General features: G+C 86.0%; 1 protein-coding gene across 1 annotated transcript; it reads left to right on the plus strand.

Annotated features, from left to right (window-relative positions):
- Positions 1 to 3,632: 3,632 nt before the first annotated feature.
- LOC125438440 (basic proline-rich protein-like) lies at positions 3,633 to 15,844 on the plus strand (the record flags this gene model as incomplete). The annotated part of the gene is made up of 2 exons (XM_048506882.1): positions 3,633 to 5,135; positions 15,407 to 15,844. Coding segments are annotated over 2 exons (1,941 nt in total), but the record flags the coding sequence as incomplete, so codon positions are not given.
- Between the last annotated feature and the right edge of the window lie 2,552 nt (positions 15,845 to 18,396).

Below are 18,396 nucleotides of genomic sequence, written 5' to 3' on the forward strand. Positions count from 1 at the left end.
CTGTACTACATCCCTGGTGAAAAAAAAGTGACACTAAATAAACACATGGGTTGCTTGGTTGTTTTACTCTGAAGAAAACCTCACTCAGATTCTAAGCAGTTAAGCTTATGAGAGTGCGGCATTTTTAATATAGAGGTAAAGAGAGGAATTGGCTTCCTGAGGGATAGCTGGAATTCTTGCTCTTTGAAGCAATGTGTGGGCTGGACATATCTAGTGGAGAGGATTCTCTAGAACAGGGGTAGGGAACCTGCGGCTCTCCAGATGTTCAGGAACTACAATTCCCATCAGCCACCCCCCCCCCCCCCCACCCCCCCCCCCCCCCCCCCCCCCCCACCCCCCCCCCCCCCCCCCGCCCACCCCTACCACCCCCCCCCCCCCCCCCCCCCCCCCCCCCCCCCCCCCCCCCCCCCCCCCCCCCCCCCCCCCCCCCCCCCCCCCCCCCCCCCCCCCACCCCCACCCCCACCCCCCCCCCCCCCCCCCCCCCCGCCCCCCCACCCCCCCCCCCCCCCCCCCCACCCCCCCACCCCCCCCCCCCCCCACCCCCCCCCCCCCCCACCCCCCCCCCCCCCCACCCCCCCCCCCCCCCACCCCCCCCCCCCCCCACCCCCCCCCCCCCCCACCCCCCCCCCCCCCCACCCCCCCCCCCCCCCACCCCCCCCCCCCCCCACCCCCCCCCCCCCCCACCCCCCCCCCCCCCCACCCCCCCCCCCCCCCACCCCCCCCCCCCCCCACCCCCCCCCCCCCCCACCCCCCCCCCCCCCCACCCCCCCCCCCCCCCACCCCCCCCCCCCCCCACCCCCCCCCCCCCCCACCCCCCCCCCCCCCCACCCCCCCCCCCCCCCACCCCCCCCCCCCCCCACCCCCCCCCCCCCCCACCCCCCCCCCCCCCCACCCCCCCCCCCCCCCACCCCCCCCCCCCCCCACCCCCCCCCCCCCCCACCCCCCCCCCCCCCCACCCCCCCCCCCCCCCACCCCCCCCCCCCCCCACCCCCCCCCCCCCCCACCCCCCCCCCCCCCCACCCCCCCCCCCCCCCACCCCCCCCCCCCCCCACCCCCCCCCCCCCCCACCCCCCCCCCCCCCCACCCCCCCCCCCCCCCACCCCCCCCCCCCCCCACCCCCCCCCCCCCCCACCCCCCCCCCCCCCCACCCCCCCCCCCCCCCACCCCCCCCCCCCCCCACCCCCCCCCCCCCCCACCCCCCCCCCCCCCCACCCCCCCCCCCCCCCACCCCCCCCCCCCCCCACCCCCCCCCCCCCCCACCCCCCCCCCCCCCCACCCCCCCCCCCCCCCACCCCCCCCCCCCCCCACCCCCCCCCCCCCCCACCCCCCCCCCCCCCCACCCCCCCCCCCCCCCACCCCCCCCCCCCCCCACCCCCCCCCCCCCCCACCCCCCCCCCCCCCCACCCCCCCCCCCCCCCACCCCCCCCCCCCCCCACCCCCCCCCCCCCCCACCCCCCCCCCCCCCCACCCCCCCCCCCCCCCACCCCCCCCCCCCCCCACCCCCCCCCCCCCCCACCCCCCCCCCCCCCCACCCCCCCCCCCCCCCACCCCCCCCCCCCCCCACCCCCCCCCCCCCCCACCCCCCCCCCCCCCCACCCCCCCCCCCCCCCACCCCCCCCCCCCCCCACCCCCCCCCCCCCCCACCCCCCCCCCCCCCCACCCCCCCCCCCCCCCACCCCCCCCCCCCCCCACCCCCCCCCCCCCCCACCCCCCCCCCCCCCCACCCCCCCCCCCCCCCACCCCCCCCCCCCCCCACCCCCCCCCCCCCCCACCCCCCCCCCCCCCCACCCCCCCCCCCCCCCACCCCCCCCCCCCCCCACCCCCCCCCCCCCCCACCCCCCCCCCCCCCCACCCCCCCCCCCCCCCACCCCCCCCCCCCCCCACCCCCCCCCCCCCCCACCCCCCCCCCCCCCCACCCCCCCCCCCCCCCACCCCCCCCCCCCCCCACCCCCCCCCCCCCCCACCCCCCCCCCCCCCCACCCCCCCCCCCCCCCACCCCCCCCCCCCCCCACCCCCCCCCCCCCCCACCCCCCCCCCCCCCCACCCCCCCCCCCCCCCACCCCCCCCCCCCCCCACCCCCCCCCCCCCCCACCCCCCCCCCCCCCCACCCCCCCCCCCCCCCACCCCCCCCCCCCCCCACCCCCCCCCCCCCCCACCCCCCCCCCCCCCCACCCCCCCCCCCCCCCACCCCCCCCCCCCCCCACCCCCCCCCCCCCCCACCCCCCCCCCCCCCCACCCCCCCCCCCCCCCACCCCCCCCCCCCCCCACCCCCCCCCCCCCCCACCCCCCCCCCCCCCCACCCCCCCCCCCCCCCACCCCCCCCCCCCCCCACCCCCCCCCCCCCCCACCCCCCCCCCCCCCCACCCCCCCCCCCCCCCACCCCCCCCCCCCCCCACCCCCCCCCCCCCCCACCCCCCCCCCCCCCCACCCCCCCCCCCCCCCACCCCCCCCCCCCCCCACCCCCCCCCCCCCCCACCCCCCCCCCCCCCCACCCCCCCCCCCCCCCACCCCCCCCCCCCCCCACCCCCCCCCCCCCCCACCCCCCCCCCCCCCCACCCCCCCCCCCCCCCACCCCCCCCCCCCCCCACCCCCCCCCCCCCCCACCCCCCCCCCCCCCCACCCCCCCCCCCCCCCACCCCCCCCCCCCCCCACCCCCCCCCCCCCCCACCCCCCCCCCCCCCCACCCCCCCCCCCCCCCACCCCCCCCCCCCCCCACCCCCCCCCCCCCCCACCCCCCCCCCCCCCCACCCCCCCCCCCCCCCACCCCCCCCCCCCCCCACCCCCCCCCCCCCCCACCCCCCCCCCCCCCCACCCCCCCCCCCCCCCACCCCCCCCCCCCCCCACCCCCCCCCCCCCCCACCCCCCCCCCCCCCCACCCCCCCCCCCCCCCACCCCCCCCCCCCCCCACCCCCCCCCCCCCCCACCCCCCCCCCCCCCCACCCCCCCCCCCCCCCACCCCCCCCCCCCCCCACCCCCCCCCCCCCCCACCCCCCCCCCCCCCCACCCCCCCCCCCCCCCACCCCCCCCCCCCCCCACCCCCCCCCCCCCCCACCCCCCCCCCCCCCCACCCCCCCCCCCCCCCACCCCCCCCCCCCCCCACCCCCCCCCCCCCCCACCCCCCCCCCCCCCCACCCCCCCCCCCCCCCACCCCCCCCCCCCCCCACCCCCCCCCCCCCCCACCCCCCCCCCCCCCCACCCCCCCCCCCCCCCACCCCCCCCCCCCCCCACCCCCCCCCCCCCCCACCCCCCCCCCCCCCCACCCCCCCCCCCCCCCACCCCCCCCCCCCCCCACCCCCCCCCCCCCCCACCCCCCCCCCCCCCCACCCCCCCCCCCCCCCACCCCCCCCCCCCCCCACCCCCCCCCCCCCCCACCCCCCCCCCCCCCCACCCCCCCCCCCCCCCACCCCCCCCCCCCCCCACCCCCCCCCCCCCCCACCCCCCCCCCCCCCCACCCCCCCCCCCCCCCACCCCCCCCCCCCCCCACCCCCCCCCCCCCCCACCCCCCCCCCCCCCCACCCCCCCCCCCCCCCACCCCCCCCCCCCCCCACCCCCCCCCCCCCCCACCCCCCCCCCCCCCCACCCCCCCCCCCCCCCACCCCCCCCCCCCCCCACCCCCCCCCCCCCCCACCCCCCCCCCCCCCCACCCCCCCCCCCCCCCACCCCCCCCCCCCCCCACCCCCCCCCCCCCCCACCCCCCCCCCCCCCCACCCCCCCCCCCCCCCACCCCCCCCCCCCCCCACCCCCCCCCCCCCCCACCCCCCCCCCCCCCCACCCCCCCCCCCCCCCACCCCCCCCCCCCCCCACCCCCCCCCCCCCCCACCCCCCCCCCCCCCCACCCCCCCCCCCCCCCACCCCCCCCCCCCCCCACCCCCCCCCCCCCCCACCCCCCCCCCCCCCCACCCCCCCCCCCCCCCACCCCCCCCCCCCCCCACCCCCCCCCCCCCCCACCCCCCCCCCCCCCCACCCCCCCCCCCCCCCACCCCCCCCCCCCCCCACCCCCCCCCCCCCCCACCCCCCCCCCCCCCCACCCCCCCCCCCCCCCACCCCCCCCCCCCCCCACCCCCCCCCCCCCCCACCCCCCCCCCCCCCCACCCCCCCCCCCCCCCACCCCCCCCCCCCCCCACCCCCCCCCCCCCCCACCCCCCCCCCCCCCCACCCCCCCCCCCCCCCACCCCCCCCCCCCCCCACCCCCCCCCCCCCCCACCCCCCCCCCCCCCCACCCCCCCCCCCCCCCACCCCCCCCCCCCCCCACCCCCCCCCCCCCCCACCCCCCCCCCCCCCCACCCCCCCCCCCCCCCACCCCCCCCCCCCCCCACCCCCCCCCCCCCCCACCCCCCCCCCCCCCCACCCCCCCCCCCCCCCACCCCCCCCCCCCCCCACCCCCCCCCCCCCCCACCCCCCCCCCCCCCCACCCCCCCCCCCCCCCACCCCCCCCCCCCCCCACCCCCCCCCCCCCCCACCCCCCCCCCCCCCCACCCCCCCCCCCCCCCACCCCCCCCCCCCCCCACCCCCCCCCCCCCCCACCCCCCCCCCCCCCCACCCCCCCCCCCCCCCACCCCCCCCCCCCCCCACCCCCCCCCCCCCCCACCCCCCCCCCCCCCCACCCCCCCCCCCCCCCACCCCCCCCCCCCCCCACCCCCCCCCCCCCCCACCCCCCCCCCCCCCCACCCCCCCCCCCCCCCACCCCCCCCCCCCCCCACCCCCCCCCCCCCCCACCCCCCCCCCCCCCCACCCCCCCCCCCCCCCACCCCCCCCCCCCCCCACCCCCCCCCCCCCCCACCCCCCCCCCCCCCCACCCCCCCCCCCCCCCACCCCCCCCCCCCCCCACCCCCCCCCCCCCCCACCCCCCCCCCCCCCCACCCCCCCCCCCCCCCACCCCCCCCCCCCCCCACCCCCCCCCCCCCCCACCCCCCCCCCCCCCCACCCCCCCCCCCCCCCACCCCCCCCCCCCCCCACCCCCCCCCCCCCCCACCCCCCCCCCCCCCCACCCCCCCCCCCCCCCACCCCCCCCCCCCCCCACCCCCCCCCCCCCCCACCCCCCCCCCCCCCCACCCCCCCCCCCCCCCACCCCCCCCCCCCCCCACCCCCCCCCCCCCCCACCCCCCCCCCCCCCCACCCCCCCCCCCCCCCACCCCCCCCCCCCCCCACCCCCCCCCCCCCCCACCCCCCCCCCCCCCCACCCCCCCCCCCCCCCACCCCCCCCCCCCCCCACCCCCCCCCCCCCCCACCCCCCCCCCCCCCCACCCCCCCCCCCCCCCACCCCCCCCCCCCCCCACCCCCCCCCCCCCCCACCCCCCCCCCCCCCCACCCCCCCCCCCCCCCACCCCCCCCCCCCCCCACCCCCCCCCCCCCCCACCCCCCCCCCCCCCCACCCCCCCCCCCCCCCACCCCCCCCCCCCCCCACCCCCCCCCCCCCCCACCCCCCCCCCCCCCCACCCCCCCCCCCCCCCACCCCCCCCCCCCCCCACCCCCCCCCCCCCCCACCCCCCCCCCCCCCCACCCCCCCCCCCCCCCACCCCCCCCCCCCCCCACCCCCCCCCCCCCCCACCCCCCCCCCCCCCCACCCCCCCCCCCCCCCACCCCCCCCCCCCCCCACCCCCCCCCCCCCCCACCCCCCCCCCCCCCCACCCCCCCCCCCCCCCACCCCCCCCCCCCCCCACCCCCCCCCCCCCCCACCCCCCCCCCCCCCCACCCCCCCCCCCCCCCACCCCCCCCCCCCCCCACCCCCCCCCCCCCCCACCCCCCCCCCCCCCCACCCCCCCCCCCCCCCACCCCCCCCCCCCCCCACCCCCCCCCCCCCCCACCCCCCCCCCCCCCCACCCCCCCCCCCCCCCACCCCCCCCCCCCCCCACCCCCCCCCCCCCCCACCCCCCCCCCCCCCCACCCCCCCCCCCCCCCACCCCCCCCCCCCCCCACCCCCCCCCCCCCCCACCCCCCCCCCCCCCCACCCCCCCCCCCCCCCACCCCCCCCCCCCCCCACCCCCCCCCCCCCCCACCCCCCCCCCCCCCCACCCCCCCCCCCCCCCACCCCCCCCCCCCCCCACCCCCCCCCCCCCCCACCCCCCCCCCCCCCCACCCCCCCCCCCCCCCACCCCCCCCCCCCCCCACCCCCCCCCCCCCCCACCCCCCCCCCCCCCCACCCCCCCCCCCCCCCACCCCCCCCCCCCCCCACCCCCCCCCCCCCCCACCCCCCCCCCCCCCCACCCCCCCCCCCCCCCACCCCCCCCCCCCCCCACCCCCCCCCCCCCCCACCCCCCCCCCCCCCCACCCCCCCCCCCCCCCACCCCCCCCCCCCCCCACCCCCCCCCCCCCCCACCCCCCCCCCCCCCCACCCCCCCCCCCCCCCACCCCCCCCCCCCCCCACCCCCCCCCCCCCCCACCCCCCCCCCCCCCCACCCCCCCCCCCCCCCACCCCCCCCCCCCCCCACCCCCCCCCCCCCCCACCCCCCCCCCCCCCCACCCCCCCCCCCCCCCACCCCCCCCCCCCCCCACCCCCCCCCCCCCCCACCCCCCCCCCCCCCCACCCCCCCCCCCCCCCACCCCCCCCCCCCCCCACCCCCCCCCCCCCCCACCCCCCCCCCCCCCCACCCCCCCCCCCCCCCACCCCCCCCCCCCCCCACCCCCCCCCCCCCCCACCCCCCCCCCCCCCCACCCCCCCCCCCCCCCACCCCCCCCCCCCCCCACCCCCCCCCCCCCCCACCCCCCCCCCCCCCCACCCCCCCCCCCCCCCACCCCCCCCCCCCCCCACCCCCCCCCCCCCCCACCCCCCCCCCCCCCCACCCCCCCCCCCCCCCACCCCCCCCCCCCCCCACCCCCCCCCCCCCCCACCCCCCCCCCCCCCCACCCCCCCCCCCCCCCACCCCCCCCCCCCCCCACCCCCCCCCCCCCCCACCCCCCCCCCCCCCCACCCCCCCCCCCCCCCACCCCCCCCCCCCCCCACCCCCCCCCCCCCCCACCCCCCCCCCCCCCCACCCCCCCCCCCCCCCACCCCCCCCCCCCCCCACCCCCCCCCCCCCCCACCCCCCCCCCCCCCCACCCCCCCCCCCCCCCACCCCCCCCCCCCCCCACCCCCCCCCCCCCCCACCCCCCCCCCCCCCCACCCCCCCCCCCCCCCACCCCCCCCCCCCCCCACCCCCCCCCCCCCCCACCCCCCCCCCCCCCCACCCCCCCCCCCCCCCACCCCCCCCCCCCCCCACCCCCCCCCCCCCCCACCCCCCCCCCCCCCCACCCCCCCCCCCCCCCACCCCCCCCCCCCCCCACCCCCCCCCCCCCCCACCCCCCCCCCCCCCCACCCCCCCCCCCCCCCACCCCCCCCCCCCCCCACCCCCCCCCCCCCCCACCCCCCCCCCCCCCCACCCCCCCCCCCCCCCACCCCCCCCCCCCCCCACCCCCCCCCCCCCCCACCCCCCCCCCCCCCCACCCCCCCCCCCCCCCACCCCCCCCCCCCCCCACCCCCCCCCCCCCCCACCCCCCCCCCCCCCCACCCCCCCCCCCCCCCACCCCCCCCCCCCCCCACCCCCCCCCCCCCCCACCCCCCCCCCCCCCCACCCCCCCCCCCCCCCACCCCCCCCCCCCCCCACCCCCCCCCCCCCCCACCCCCCCCCCCCCCCACCCCCCCCCCCCCCCACCCCCCCCCCCCCCCACCCCCCCCCCCCCCCACCCCCCCCCCCCCCCACCCCCCCCCCCCCCCACCCCCCCCCCCCCCCACCCCCCCCCCCCCCCACCCCCCCCCCCCCCCACCCCCCCCCCCCCCCACCCCCCCCCCCCCCCACCCCCCCCCCCCCCCACCCCCCCCCCCCCCCACCCCCCCCCCCCCCCACCCCCCCCCCCCCCCACCCCCCCCCCCCCCCACCCCCCCCCCCCCCCACCCCCCCCCCCCCCCACCCCCCCCCCCCCCCACCCCCCCCCCCCCCCACCCCCCCCCCCCCCCACCCCCCCCCCCCCCCACCCCCCCCCCCCCCCACCCCCCCCCCCCCCCACCCCCCCCCCCCCCCACCCCCCCCCCCCCCCACCCCCCCCCCCCCCCACCCCCCCCCCCCCCCACCCCCCCCCCCCCCCACCCCCCCCCCCCCCCACCCCCCCCCCCCCCCACCCCCCCCCCCCCCCACCCCCCCCCCCCCCCACCCCCCCCCCCCCCCACCCCCCCCCCCCCCCACCCCCCCCCCCCCCCACCCCCCCCCCCCCCCACCCCCCCCCCCCCCCACCCCCCCCCCCCCCCACCCCCCCCCCCCCCCACCCCCCCCCCCCCCCACCCCCCCCCCCCCCCACCCCCCCCCCCCCCCACCCCCCCCCCCCCCCACCCCCCCCCCCCCCCACCCCCCCCCCCCCCCACCCCCCCCCCCCCCCACCCCCCCCCCCCCCCACCCCCCCCCCCCCCCACCCCCCCCCCCCCCCACCCCCCCCCCCCCCCACCCCCCCCCCCCCCCACCCCCCCCCCCCCCCACCCCCCCCCCCCCCCACCCCCCCCCCCCCCCACCCCCCCCCCCCCCCACCCCCCCCCCCCCCCACCCCCCCCCCCCCCCACCCCCCCCCCCCCCCACCCCCCCCCCCCCCCACCCCCCCCCCCCCCCACCCCCCCCCCCCCCCACCCCCCCCCCCCCCCACCCCCCCCCCCCCCCACCCCCCCCCCCCCCCACCCCCCCCCCCCCCCACCCCCCCCCCCCCCCACCCCCCCCCCCCCCCACCCCCCCCCCCCCCCACCCCCCCCCCCCCCCACCCCCCCCCCCCCCCACCCCCCCCCCCCCCCACCCCCCCCCCCCCCCACCCCCCCCCCCCCCCACCCCCCCCCCCCCCCACCCCCCCCCCCCCCCACCCCCCCCCCCCCCCACCCCCCCCCCCCCCCACCCCCCCCCCCCCCCACCCCCCCCCCCCCCCACCCCCCCCCCCCCCCACCCCCCCCCCCCCCCACCCCCCCCCCCCCCCACCCCCCCCCCCCCCCACCCCCCCCCCCCCCCACCCCCCCCCCCCCCCACCCCCCCCCCCCCCCACCCCCCCCCCCCCCCACCCCCCCCCCCCCCCACCCCCCCCCCCCCCCACCCCCCCCCCCCCCCACCCCCCCCCCCCCCCACCCCCCCCCCCCCCCACCCCCCCCCCCCCCCACCCCCCCCCCCCCCCACCCCCCCCCCCCCCCACCCCCCCCCCCCCCCACCCCCCCCCCCCCCCACCCCCCCCCCCCCCCACCCCCCCCCCCCCCCACCCCCCCCCCCCCCCACCCCCCCCCCCCCCCACCCCCCCCCCCCCCCACCCCCCCCCCCCCCCACCCCCCCCCCCCCCCACCCCCCCCCCCCCCCACCCCCCCCCCCCCCCACCCCCCCCCCCCCCCACCCCCCCCCCCCCCCACCCCCCCCCCCCCCCACCCCCCCCCCCCCCCACCCCCCCCCCCCCCCACCCCCCCCCCCCCCCACCCCCCCCCCCCCCCACCCCCCCCCCCCCCCACCCCCCCCCCCCCCCACCCCCCCCCCCCCCCACCCCCCCCCCCCCCCACCCCCCCCCCCCCCCACCCCCCCCCCCCCCCACCCCCCCCCCCCCCCACCCCCCCCCCCCCCCACCCCCCCCCCCCCCCACCCCCCCCCCCCCCCACCCCCCCCCCCCCCCACCCCCCCCCCCCCCCACCCCCCCCCCCCCCCACCCCCCCCCCCCCCCACCCCCCCCCCCCCCCACCCCCCCCCCCCCCCACCCCCCCCCCCCCCCACCCCCCCCCCCCCCCACCCCCCCCCCCCCCCACCCCCCCCCCCCCCCACCCCCCCCCCCCCCCACCCCCCCCCCCCCCCACCCCCCCCCCCCCCCACCCCCCCCCCCCCCCACCCCCCCCCCCCCCCACCCCCCCCCCCCCCCACCCCCCCCCCCCCCCACCCCCCCCCCCCCCCACCCCCCCCCCCCCCCACCCCCCCCCCCCCCCACCCCCCCCCCCCCCCACCCCCCCCCCCCCCCACCCCCCCCCCCCCCCACCCCCCCCCCCCCCCACCCCCCCCCCCCCCCACCCCCCCCCCCCCCCACCCCCCCCCCCCCCCACCCCCCCCCCCCCCCACCCCCCCCCCCCCCCACCCCCCCCCCCCCCCACCCCCCCCCCCCCCCACCCCCCCCCCCCCCCACCCCCCCCCCCCCCCACCCCCCCCCCCCCCCACCCCCCCCCCCCCCCACCCCCCCCCCCCCCCACCCCCCCCCCCCCCCACCCCCCCCCCCCCCCACCCCCCCCCCCCCCCACCCCCCCCCCCCCCCACCCCCCCCCCCCCCCACCCCCCCCCCCCCCCACCCCCCCCCCCCCCCACCCCCCCCCCCCCCCACCCCCCCCCCCCCCCACCCCCCCCCCCCCCCACCCCCCCCCCCCCCCACCCCCCCCCCCCCCCACCCCCCCCCCCCCCCACCCCCCCCCCCCCCCACCCCCCCCCCCCCCCACCCCCCCCCCCCCCCACCCCCCCCCCCCCCCACCCCCCCCCCCCCCCACCCCCCCCCCCCCCCACCCCCCCCCCCCCCCACCCCCCCCCCCCCCCACCCCCCCCCCCCCCCACCCCCCCCCCCCCCCACCCCCCCCCCCCCCCACCCCCCCCCCCCCCCACCCCCCCCCCCCCCCACCCCCCCCCCCCCCCACCCCCCCCCCCCCCCACCCCCCCCCCCCCCCACCCCCCCCCCCCCCCACCCCCCCCCCCCCCCACCCCCCCCCCCCCCCACCCCCCCCCCCCCCCACCCCCCCCCCCCCCCACCCCCCCCCCCCCCCACCCCCCCCCCCCCCCACCCCCCCCCCCCCCCACCCCCCCCCCCCCCCACCCCCCCCCCCCCCCACCCCCCCCCCCCCCCACCCCCCCCCCCCCCCACCCCCCCCCCCCCCCACCCCCCCCCCCCCCCACCCCCCCCCCCCCCCACCCCCCCCCCCCCCCACCCCCCCCCCCCCCCACCCCCCCCCCCCCCCACCCCCCCCCCCCCCCACCCCCCCCCCCCCCCACCCCCCCCCCCCCCCACCCCCCCCCCCCCCCACCCCCCCCCCCCCCCACCCCCCCCCCCCCCCACCCCCCCCCCCCCCCACCCCCCCCCCCCCCCACCCCCCCCCCCCCCCACCCCCCCCCCCCCCCACCCCCCCCCCCCCCCACCCCCCCCCCCCCCCACCCCCCCCCCCCCCCACCCCCCCCCCCCCCCACCCCCCCCCCCCCCCACCCCCCCCCCCCCCCACCCCCCCCCCCCCCCACCCCCCCCCCCCCCCACCCCCCCCCCCCCCCACCCCCCCCCCCCCCCACCCCCCCCCCCCCCCACCCCCCCCCCCCCCCACCCCCCCCCCCCCCCACCCCCCCCCCCCCCCACCCCCCCCCCCCCCCACCCCCCCCCCCCCCCACCCCCCCCCCCCCCCACCCCCCCCCCCCCCCACCCCCCCCCCCCCCCACCCCCCCCCCCCCCCACCCCCCCCCCCCCCCACCCCCCCCCCCCCCCACCCCCCCCCCCCCCCACCCCCCCCCCCCCCCACCCCCCCCCCCCCCCACCCCCCCCCCCCCCCACCCCCCCCCCCCCCCACCCCCCCCCCCCCCCACCCCCCCCCCCCCCCACCCCCCCCCCCCCCCACCCCCCCCCCCCCCCACCCCCCCCCCCCCCCACCCCCCCCCCCCCCCACCCCCCCCCCCCCCCACCCCCCCCCCCCCCCACCCCCCCCCCCCCCCACCCCCCCCCCCCCCCACCCCCCCCCCCCCCCACCCCCCCCCCCCCCCACCCCCCCCCCCCCCCACCCCCCCCCCCCCCCACCCCCCCCCCCCCCCACCCCCCCCCCCCCCCACCCCCCCCCCCCCCCACCCCCCCCCCCCCCCACCCCCCCCCCCCCCCACCCCCCCCCCCCCCCACCCCCCCCCCCCCCCACCCCCCCCCCCCCCCACCCCCCCCCCCCCCCACCCCCCCCCCCCCCCACCCCCCCCCCCCCCCACCCCCCCCCCCCCCCACCCCCCCCCCCCCCCACCCCCCCCCCCCCCCACCCCCCCCCCCCCCCACCCCCCCCCCCCCCCACCCCCCCCCCCCCCCACCCCCCCCCCCCCCCACCCCCCCCCCCCCCCACCCCCCCCCCCCCCCACCCCCCCCCCCCCCCACCCCCCCCCCCCCCCACCCCCCCCCCCCCCCACCCCCCCCCCCCCCCACCCCCCCCCCCCCCCACCCCCCCCCCCCCCCACCCCCCCCCCCCCCCACCCCCCCCCCCCCCCACCCCCCCCCCCCCCCACCCCCCCCCCCCCCCACCCCCCCCCCCCCCCACCCCCCCCCCCCCCCACCCCCCCCCCCCCCCACCCCCCCCCCCCCCCACCCCCCCCCCCCCCCACCCCCCCCCCCCCCCACCCCCCCCCCCCCCCACCCCCCCCCCCCCCCACCCCCCCCCCCCCCCACCCCCCCCCCCCCCCACCCCCCCCCCCCCCCACCCCCCCCCCCCCCCACCCCCCCCCCCCCCCACCCCCCCCCCCCCCCACCCCCCCCCCCCCCCACCCCCCCCCCCCCCCACCCCCCCCCCCCCCCACCCCCCCCCCCCCCCACCCCCCCCCCCCCCCACCCCCCCCCCCCCCCACCCCCCCCCCCCCCCACCCCCCCCCCCCCCCACCCCCCCCCCCCCCCACCCCCCCCCCCCCCCACCCCCCCCCCCCCCCACCCCCCCCCCCCCCCACCCCCCCCCCCCCCCACCCCCCCCCCCCCCCACCCCCCCCCCCCCCCACCCCCCCCCCCCCCCACCCCCCCCCCCCCCCACCCCCCCCCCCCCCCACCCCCCCCCCCCCCCACCCCCCCCCCCCCCCACCCCCCCCCCCCCCCACCCCCCCCCCCCCCCACCCCCCCCCCCCCCCACCCCCCCCCCCCCCCACCCCCCCCCCCCCCCACCCCCCCCCCCCCCCACCCCCCCCCCCCCCCACCCCCCCCCCCCCCCACCCCCCCCCCCCCCCACCCCCCCCCCCCCCCACCCCCCCCCCCCCCCACCCCCCCCCCCCCCCACCCCCCCCCCCCCCCACCCCCCCCCCCCCCCACCCCCCCCCCCCCCCACCCCCCCCCCCCCCCACCCCCCCCCCCCCCCACCCCCCCCCCCCCCCACCCCCCCCCCCCCCCACCCCCCCCCCCCCCCACCCCCCCCCCCCCCCACCCCCCCCCCCCCCCACCCCCCCCCCCCCCCACCCCCCCCCCCCCCCACCCCCCCCCCCCCCCACCCCCCCCCCCCCCCACCCCCCCCCCCCCCCACCCCCCCCCCCCCCCACCCCCCCCCCCCCCCACCCCCCCCCCCCCCCACCCCCCCCCCCCCCCACCCCCCCCCCCCCCCACCCCCCCCCCCCCCCACCCCCCCCCCCCCCCACCCCCCCCCCCCCCCACCCCCCCCCCCCCCCACCCCCCCCCCCCCCCACCCCCCCCCCCCCCCACCCCCCCCCCCCCCCACCCCCCCCCCCCCCCACCCCCCCCCCCCCCCACCCCCCCCCCCCCCCACCCCCCCCCCCCCCCACCCCCCCCCCCCCCCACCCCCCCCCCCCCCCACCCCCCCCCCCCCCCACCCCCCCCCCCCCCCACCCCCCCCCCCCCCCACCCCCCCCCCCCCCCACCCCCCCCCCCCCCCACCCCCCCCCCCCCCCACCCCCCCCCCCCCCCACCCCCCCCCCCCCCCACCCCCCCCCCCCCCCACCCCCCCCCCCCCCCACCCCCCCCCCCCCCCACCCCCCCCCCCCCCCACCCCCCCCCCCCCCCACCCCCCCCCCCCCCCACCCCCCCCCCCCCCCACCCCCCCCCCCCCCCACCCCCCCCCCCCCCCACCCCCCCCCCCCCCCACCCCCCCCCCCCCCCACCCCCCCCCCCCCCCACCCCCCCCCCCCCCCACCCCCCCCCCCCCCCACCCCCCCCCCCCCCCACCCCCCCCCCCCCCCACCCCCCCCCCCCCCCACCCCCCCCCCCCCCCACCCCCCCCCCCCCCCACCCCCCCCCCCCCCCACCCCCCCCCCCCCCCACCCCCCCCCCCCCCCACCCCCCCCCCCCCCCACCCCCCCCCCCCCCCACCCCCCCCCCCCCCCACCCCCCCCCCCCCCCACCCCCCCCCCCCCCCACCCCCCCCCCCCCCCACCCCCCCCCCCCCCCACCCCCCCCCCCCCCCACCCCCCCCCCCCCCCACCCCCCCCCCCCCCCACCCCCCCCCCCCCCCACCCCCCCCCCCCCCCACCCCCCCCCCCCCCCACCCCCCCCCCCCCCCACCCCCCCCCCCCCCCACCCCCCCCCCCCCCCACCCCCCCCCCCCCCCACCCCCCCCCCCCCCCACCCCCCCCCCCCCCCACCCCCCCCCCCCCCCACCCCCCCCCCCCCCCACCCCCCCCCCCCCCCACCCCCCCCCCCCCCCACCCCCCCCCCCCCCCACCCCCCCCCCCCCCCACCCCCCCCCCCCCCCACCCCCCCCCCCCCCCACCCCCCCCCCCCCCCACCCCCCCCCCCCCCCACCCCCCCCCCCCCCCACCCCCCCCCCCCCCCACCCCCCCCCCCCCCCACCCCCCCCCCCCCCCACCCCCCCCCCCCCCCACCCCCCCCCCCCCCCACCCCCCCCCCCCCCCACCCCCCCCCCCCCCCACCCCCCCCCCCCCCCACCCCCCCCCCCCCCCACCCCCCCCCCCCCCCACCCCCCCCCCCCCCCACCCCCCCCCCCCCCCACCCCCCCCCCCCCCCACCCCCCCCCCCCCCCACCCCCCCCCCCCCCCACCCCCCCCCCCCCCCACCCCCCCCCCCCCCCACCCCCCCCCCCCCCCACCCCCCCCCCCCCCCACCCCCCCCCCCCCCCACCCCCCCCCCCCCCCACCCCCCCCCCCCCCCACCCCCCCCCCCCCCCACCCCCCCCCCCCCCCACCCCCCCCCCCCCCCACCCCCCCCCCCCCCCACCCCCCCCCCCCCCCACCCCCCCCCCCCCCCACCCCCCCCCCCCCCCACCCCCCCCCCCCCCCACCCCCCCCCCCCCCCACCCCCCCCCCCCCCCACCCCCCCCCCCCCCCACCCCCCCCCCCCCCCACCCCCCCCCCCCCCCACCCCCCCCCCCCCCCACCCCCCCCCCCCCCCACCCCCCCCCCCCCCCACCCCCCCCCCCCCCCACCCCCCCACCCCCCCACCCCCCCCCCGCCCACCCGGCCCCCCCCGGGCCCCACCCCCCCCCACACCCGCCCCCCCCCCCCCCCACCCCGGCCCCCCCCCCCCGCCGCCCCCCGCCCACCGCCCCCCCCCCCACACCCCCCCCCCCCCGCACCCCCCCCCCCCCCCCCCCCCCCCCCCCCCCCCCCCCCCCCCCCCCCGCCCCCCGCCCCCCCCCCCCCCCCCCCCCCCCCACCCCCCACCCCCCTGCATGTGCGGTGCCCCAAAGCATGTCCAGATTTCCCCTGCGTGTCCGGATGCCCACCTGCGTGTCCAGACAGCCCCCCTGCATGTCCCGACAGCCCCTTGCATGTCCAGATGCCCCCCTGCATGACCGGACGGCCCCTGCATGTCCGAACCCCCCCTTCATCACCGGACGGCCCCCTGCGTATCCACACGCTACCCTGTGTTTGCAGACCCTGCGTGTCCGGAAACCCACCAGCAGGTCCGGACACTCCCCTCCGTGTCCGGACGACCCCCGCAAGTTCAGACGGCCCCATGCGTGTCCGGATGCCCCCCTCAGTGTCCGGACTCCATCTTGAGTGTGCGAATGCCCCCTGCATGTCCAGAAGTCTCAACTGTGTGTCCAGACACCCCTCTGCCTGTCCAGATGCTCCCTGCGTGTCTGGAGGCCCCGTGCAATTCCAGATTCCCCCCTGCCTGACCGGATGCCCGCTGCGTGTCCGGACGCACTCCTGCATGTCCAGACGCCCCCTTCTTGTCCGGATGCCCCCTGCATATCTGGACACCTCCTGAATGTCCAGATGCCCCCCTTCATGTCCGGATGCCCCCTTCATGTCTGGACGGCCCCCATGCGTGTCTGGATGCCCCCTGTGTGTCTGGATGCCCCCTGCATGTCTGGATGCCCCCTGCATGTCTGGAAGCCACCTTGCGTGTCCGGACGCTCCCCTGTGTGTCCAGAGGCACCCCCTGCATGACCGGACATCCCGCTGCGTGTCCAGACGCCTCCCTGCATGTCCGGATTCCCCTCCTGCATGACCGGACGCCCCCTGCATGTCCAGACACCCCCCTGCATGTCCAGATGCCCCCATGCATGTCCAGACGCCTCCCTGCATGATGGACAGTCTTCCTGCATGTCTGCACGCCACCCTTCGTGTCTGGATGCCCTCCCTGCATGATAGGATGCCCCCCTGCGTTTCTGGCTGTCCCCCCGTGTGTCTGGATGCCCCCCCTGCGTGTCCGGATGCCCCCTGCGTGTTCTGACTCCCTCTTGAATGTGCGGACGCCCCCACTGCATGTCCGGATGCCCCCTGCATATCCAGATGCCCCCTGCGTGTTCTGACTCCCTCTTGAATGTGCAGGTGCCCCCACTGCATGTCCGGATGCCCCCTGCATATCCAGATGCCCCCTGCATGCCCAGACACCCTCCTGCATGTCCGGACGGCCCCCTTGCATGTCCGAATGCCCCCCTGCTTATCAGGACACCCCCCTGCATTTCCGGATGCCCTTGCATGTATGGATGCCCCCCTGCATGTCCCGATGCCCTCCCTGCATACCCGGACGCCCCCCTGCATGTCCGGATGGCCCCCTGCATGTCCTGACGCCCCCTGTGTGTCTGGACACCCTTTTTCTTTGTCTAAGGCAGGGTCCACCAGGACACAATAATATTTCAATTAATATTATCCCATCTGTGAAGCCAAACCATAATTTTCTTGATCCATTACTTACATCCCAGTTTGTGTTAAAGGCTACAGGAAAAACATTCTTCAGTCCAACCACTGAGGTCTTCTGACTGCTAGATGGATTTCACAAATTTTGTTAATCTTTTCCTCTCTTCCCAGCTTTTTCGCTTTCTTCTGTTCCTTCACAGACAGTGTTATCCACCAATGGTTCCCTCCCCCTACTGCCTTTACAAAACAAATAAAACCAGCCCTGTGCCTCCTAAGAAATTGCTAAGCTGCTACAAAGAGAAACAGAACTAACTGAACTTGACCACTTGAGTAGCTTCATGATGCTACTTGGCAGCCTGGAAAGGGGGGAGGGGTTGTCCCTGCCAGAAAGTCCCAGAGAGGGTTTGACCCCCTTTCCCCCCTGACATTGATGACCTATATGTGAGCTCAGTCCAGGTTAATTTTAAAGAGAAAGATCTCCTTGTAAGACAGGAAGTTTACTACAGATTGGGCTATTTTCAGAGGCTGCGGACAAGACTGATATAGATTTTGTCAAATGCCTATAAAAATGCACTTGCTCCTTTTAAGATTTTACTATCTTGCACAAGCAAAGCTACTAATTTCATGCATCAGGTGTGAAGATTGAAGATAGCTTCACATATCACAAGGAATTGAAAACGGAGTCAGTTATCTTTTTTAAAAAAACTTGTGGAGTTATGTGAGGGCTAGGCAGGAACTTCACTCACCTTCCCTGGGGGACAGAAATAGCTGGAAGGCATCCCAGGTTGTAGGCTGACTGTTGTCTGCTTGAAGCAGTTTTATGACTGTATTTATTATATGCTGTACACCGCCCAGAGCCCTCCGGGGACGGGGCGGTATATAAGCCTAAAGTATAAATAAATAAATAAATAAATATATCTTGAATTAAGTGTGATAAAATGGAGGAGAGGATAATGCTGTAATCAACATTTGGTGCAAATTAGAGGGATAGGTGAGGTATAACTGGAATAAGTAAATAAGTAAATAATAACTACTGAAATCGCTTTTGCAAAGCAGGGTGAACAGATGCAGAGAAGACATTTTAACAGGTCTGTAGAAGATAGTTCAGAAGTTCCAGCTTGTCTTGATGGGATGAGAAAAAGATGCATTTCCAACATTTCTGTCTTCCACAGCTGTTCAGTATAAGAAAGCCTAGTTTCTTTGGCATCTAGTTGCCACCAGCTTCTTCTCTCCAGAAATGCTGCCCCTGTGTCAACATAGATTGGTGCTGTTGCATTATGGGTAGTGTCACAAACTGTCATGATAGTCTAATCCAGGACCAACCACAGGATGGTGCACCTAACAAATTATAACAAGATGAGGTATGGCTCCTCACACTTCACTAGGTAACCTGCCAGCTGTTTCTTTCTCTACCAAGTCAGCCAGAGCCCAAAGGATAACCCCTGACCCTCCTGGGACTAACAGCAAGACATTTGCCCTTGCAATGTGCAAAAGGGTCTCAGAAAACAATTAATTTGGATATGGAGATATATGGAGAGGAAAGGGGGCAACTGCCCCAGGCATGGGCAGAGAGAGGGTGGTGTCAGCCAGATCAGAGGTTGCCCACTTGGTTGCTGTGCATGCTGCTCCCTCCTGAAGATGTGATGCCCTTTCCCTCAGTCAGGCAAGATGGCACCT

This window comes from Sphaerodactylus townsendi, linkage group LG08, assembly GCF_021028975.2.
Source record: "Sphaerodactylus townsendi isolate TG3544 linkage group LG08, MPM_Stown_v2.3, whole genome shotgun sequence".
In the NCBI taxonomy this organism is placed as follows: Eukaryota; Metazoa; Chordata; class Lepidosauria; order Squamata; family Sphaerodactylidae; genus Sphaerodactylus; species Sphaerodactylus townsendi.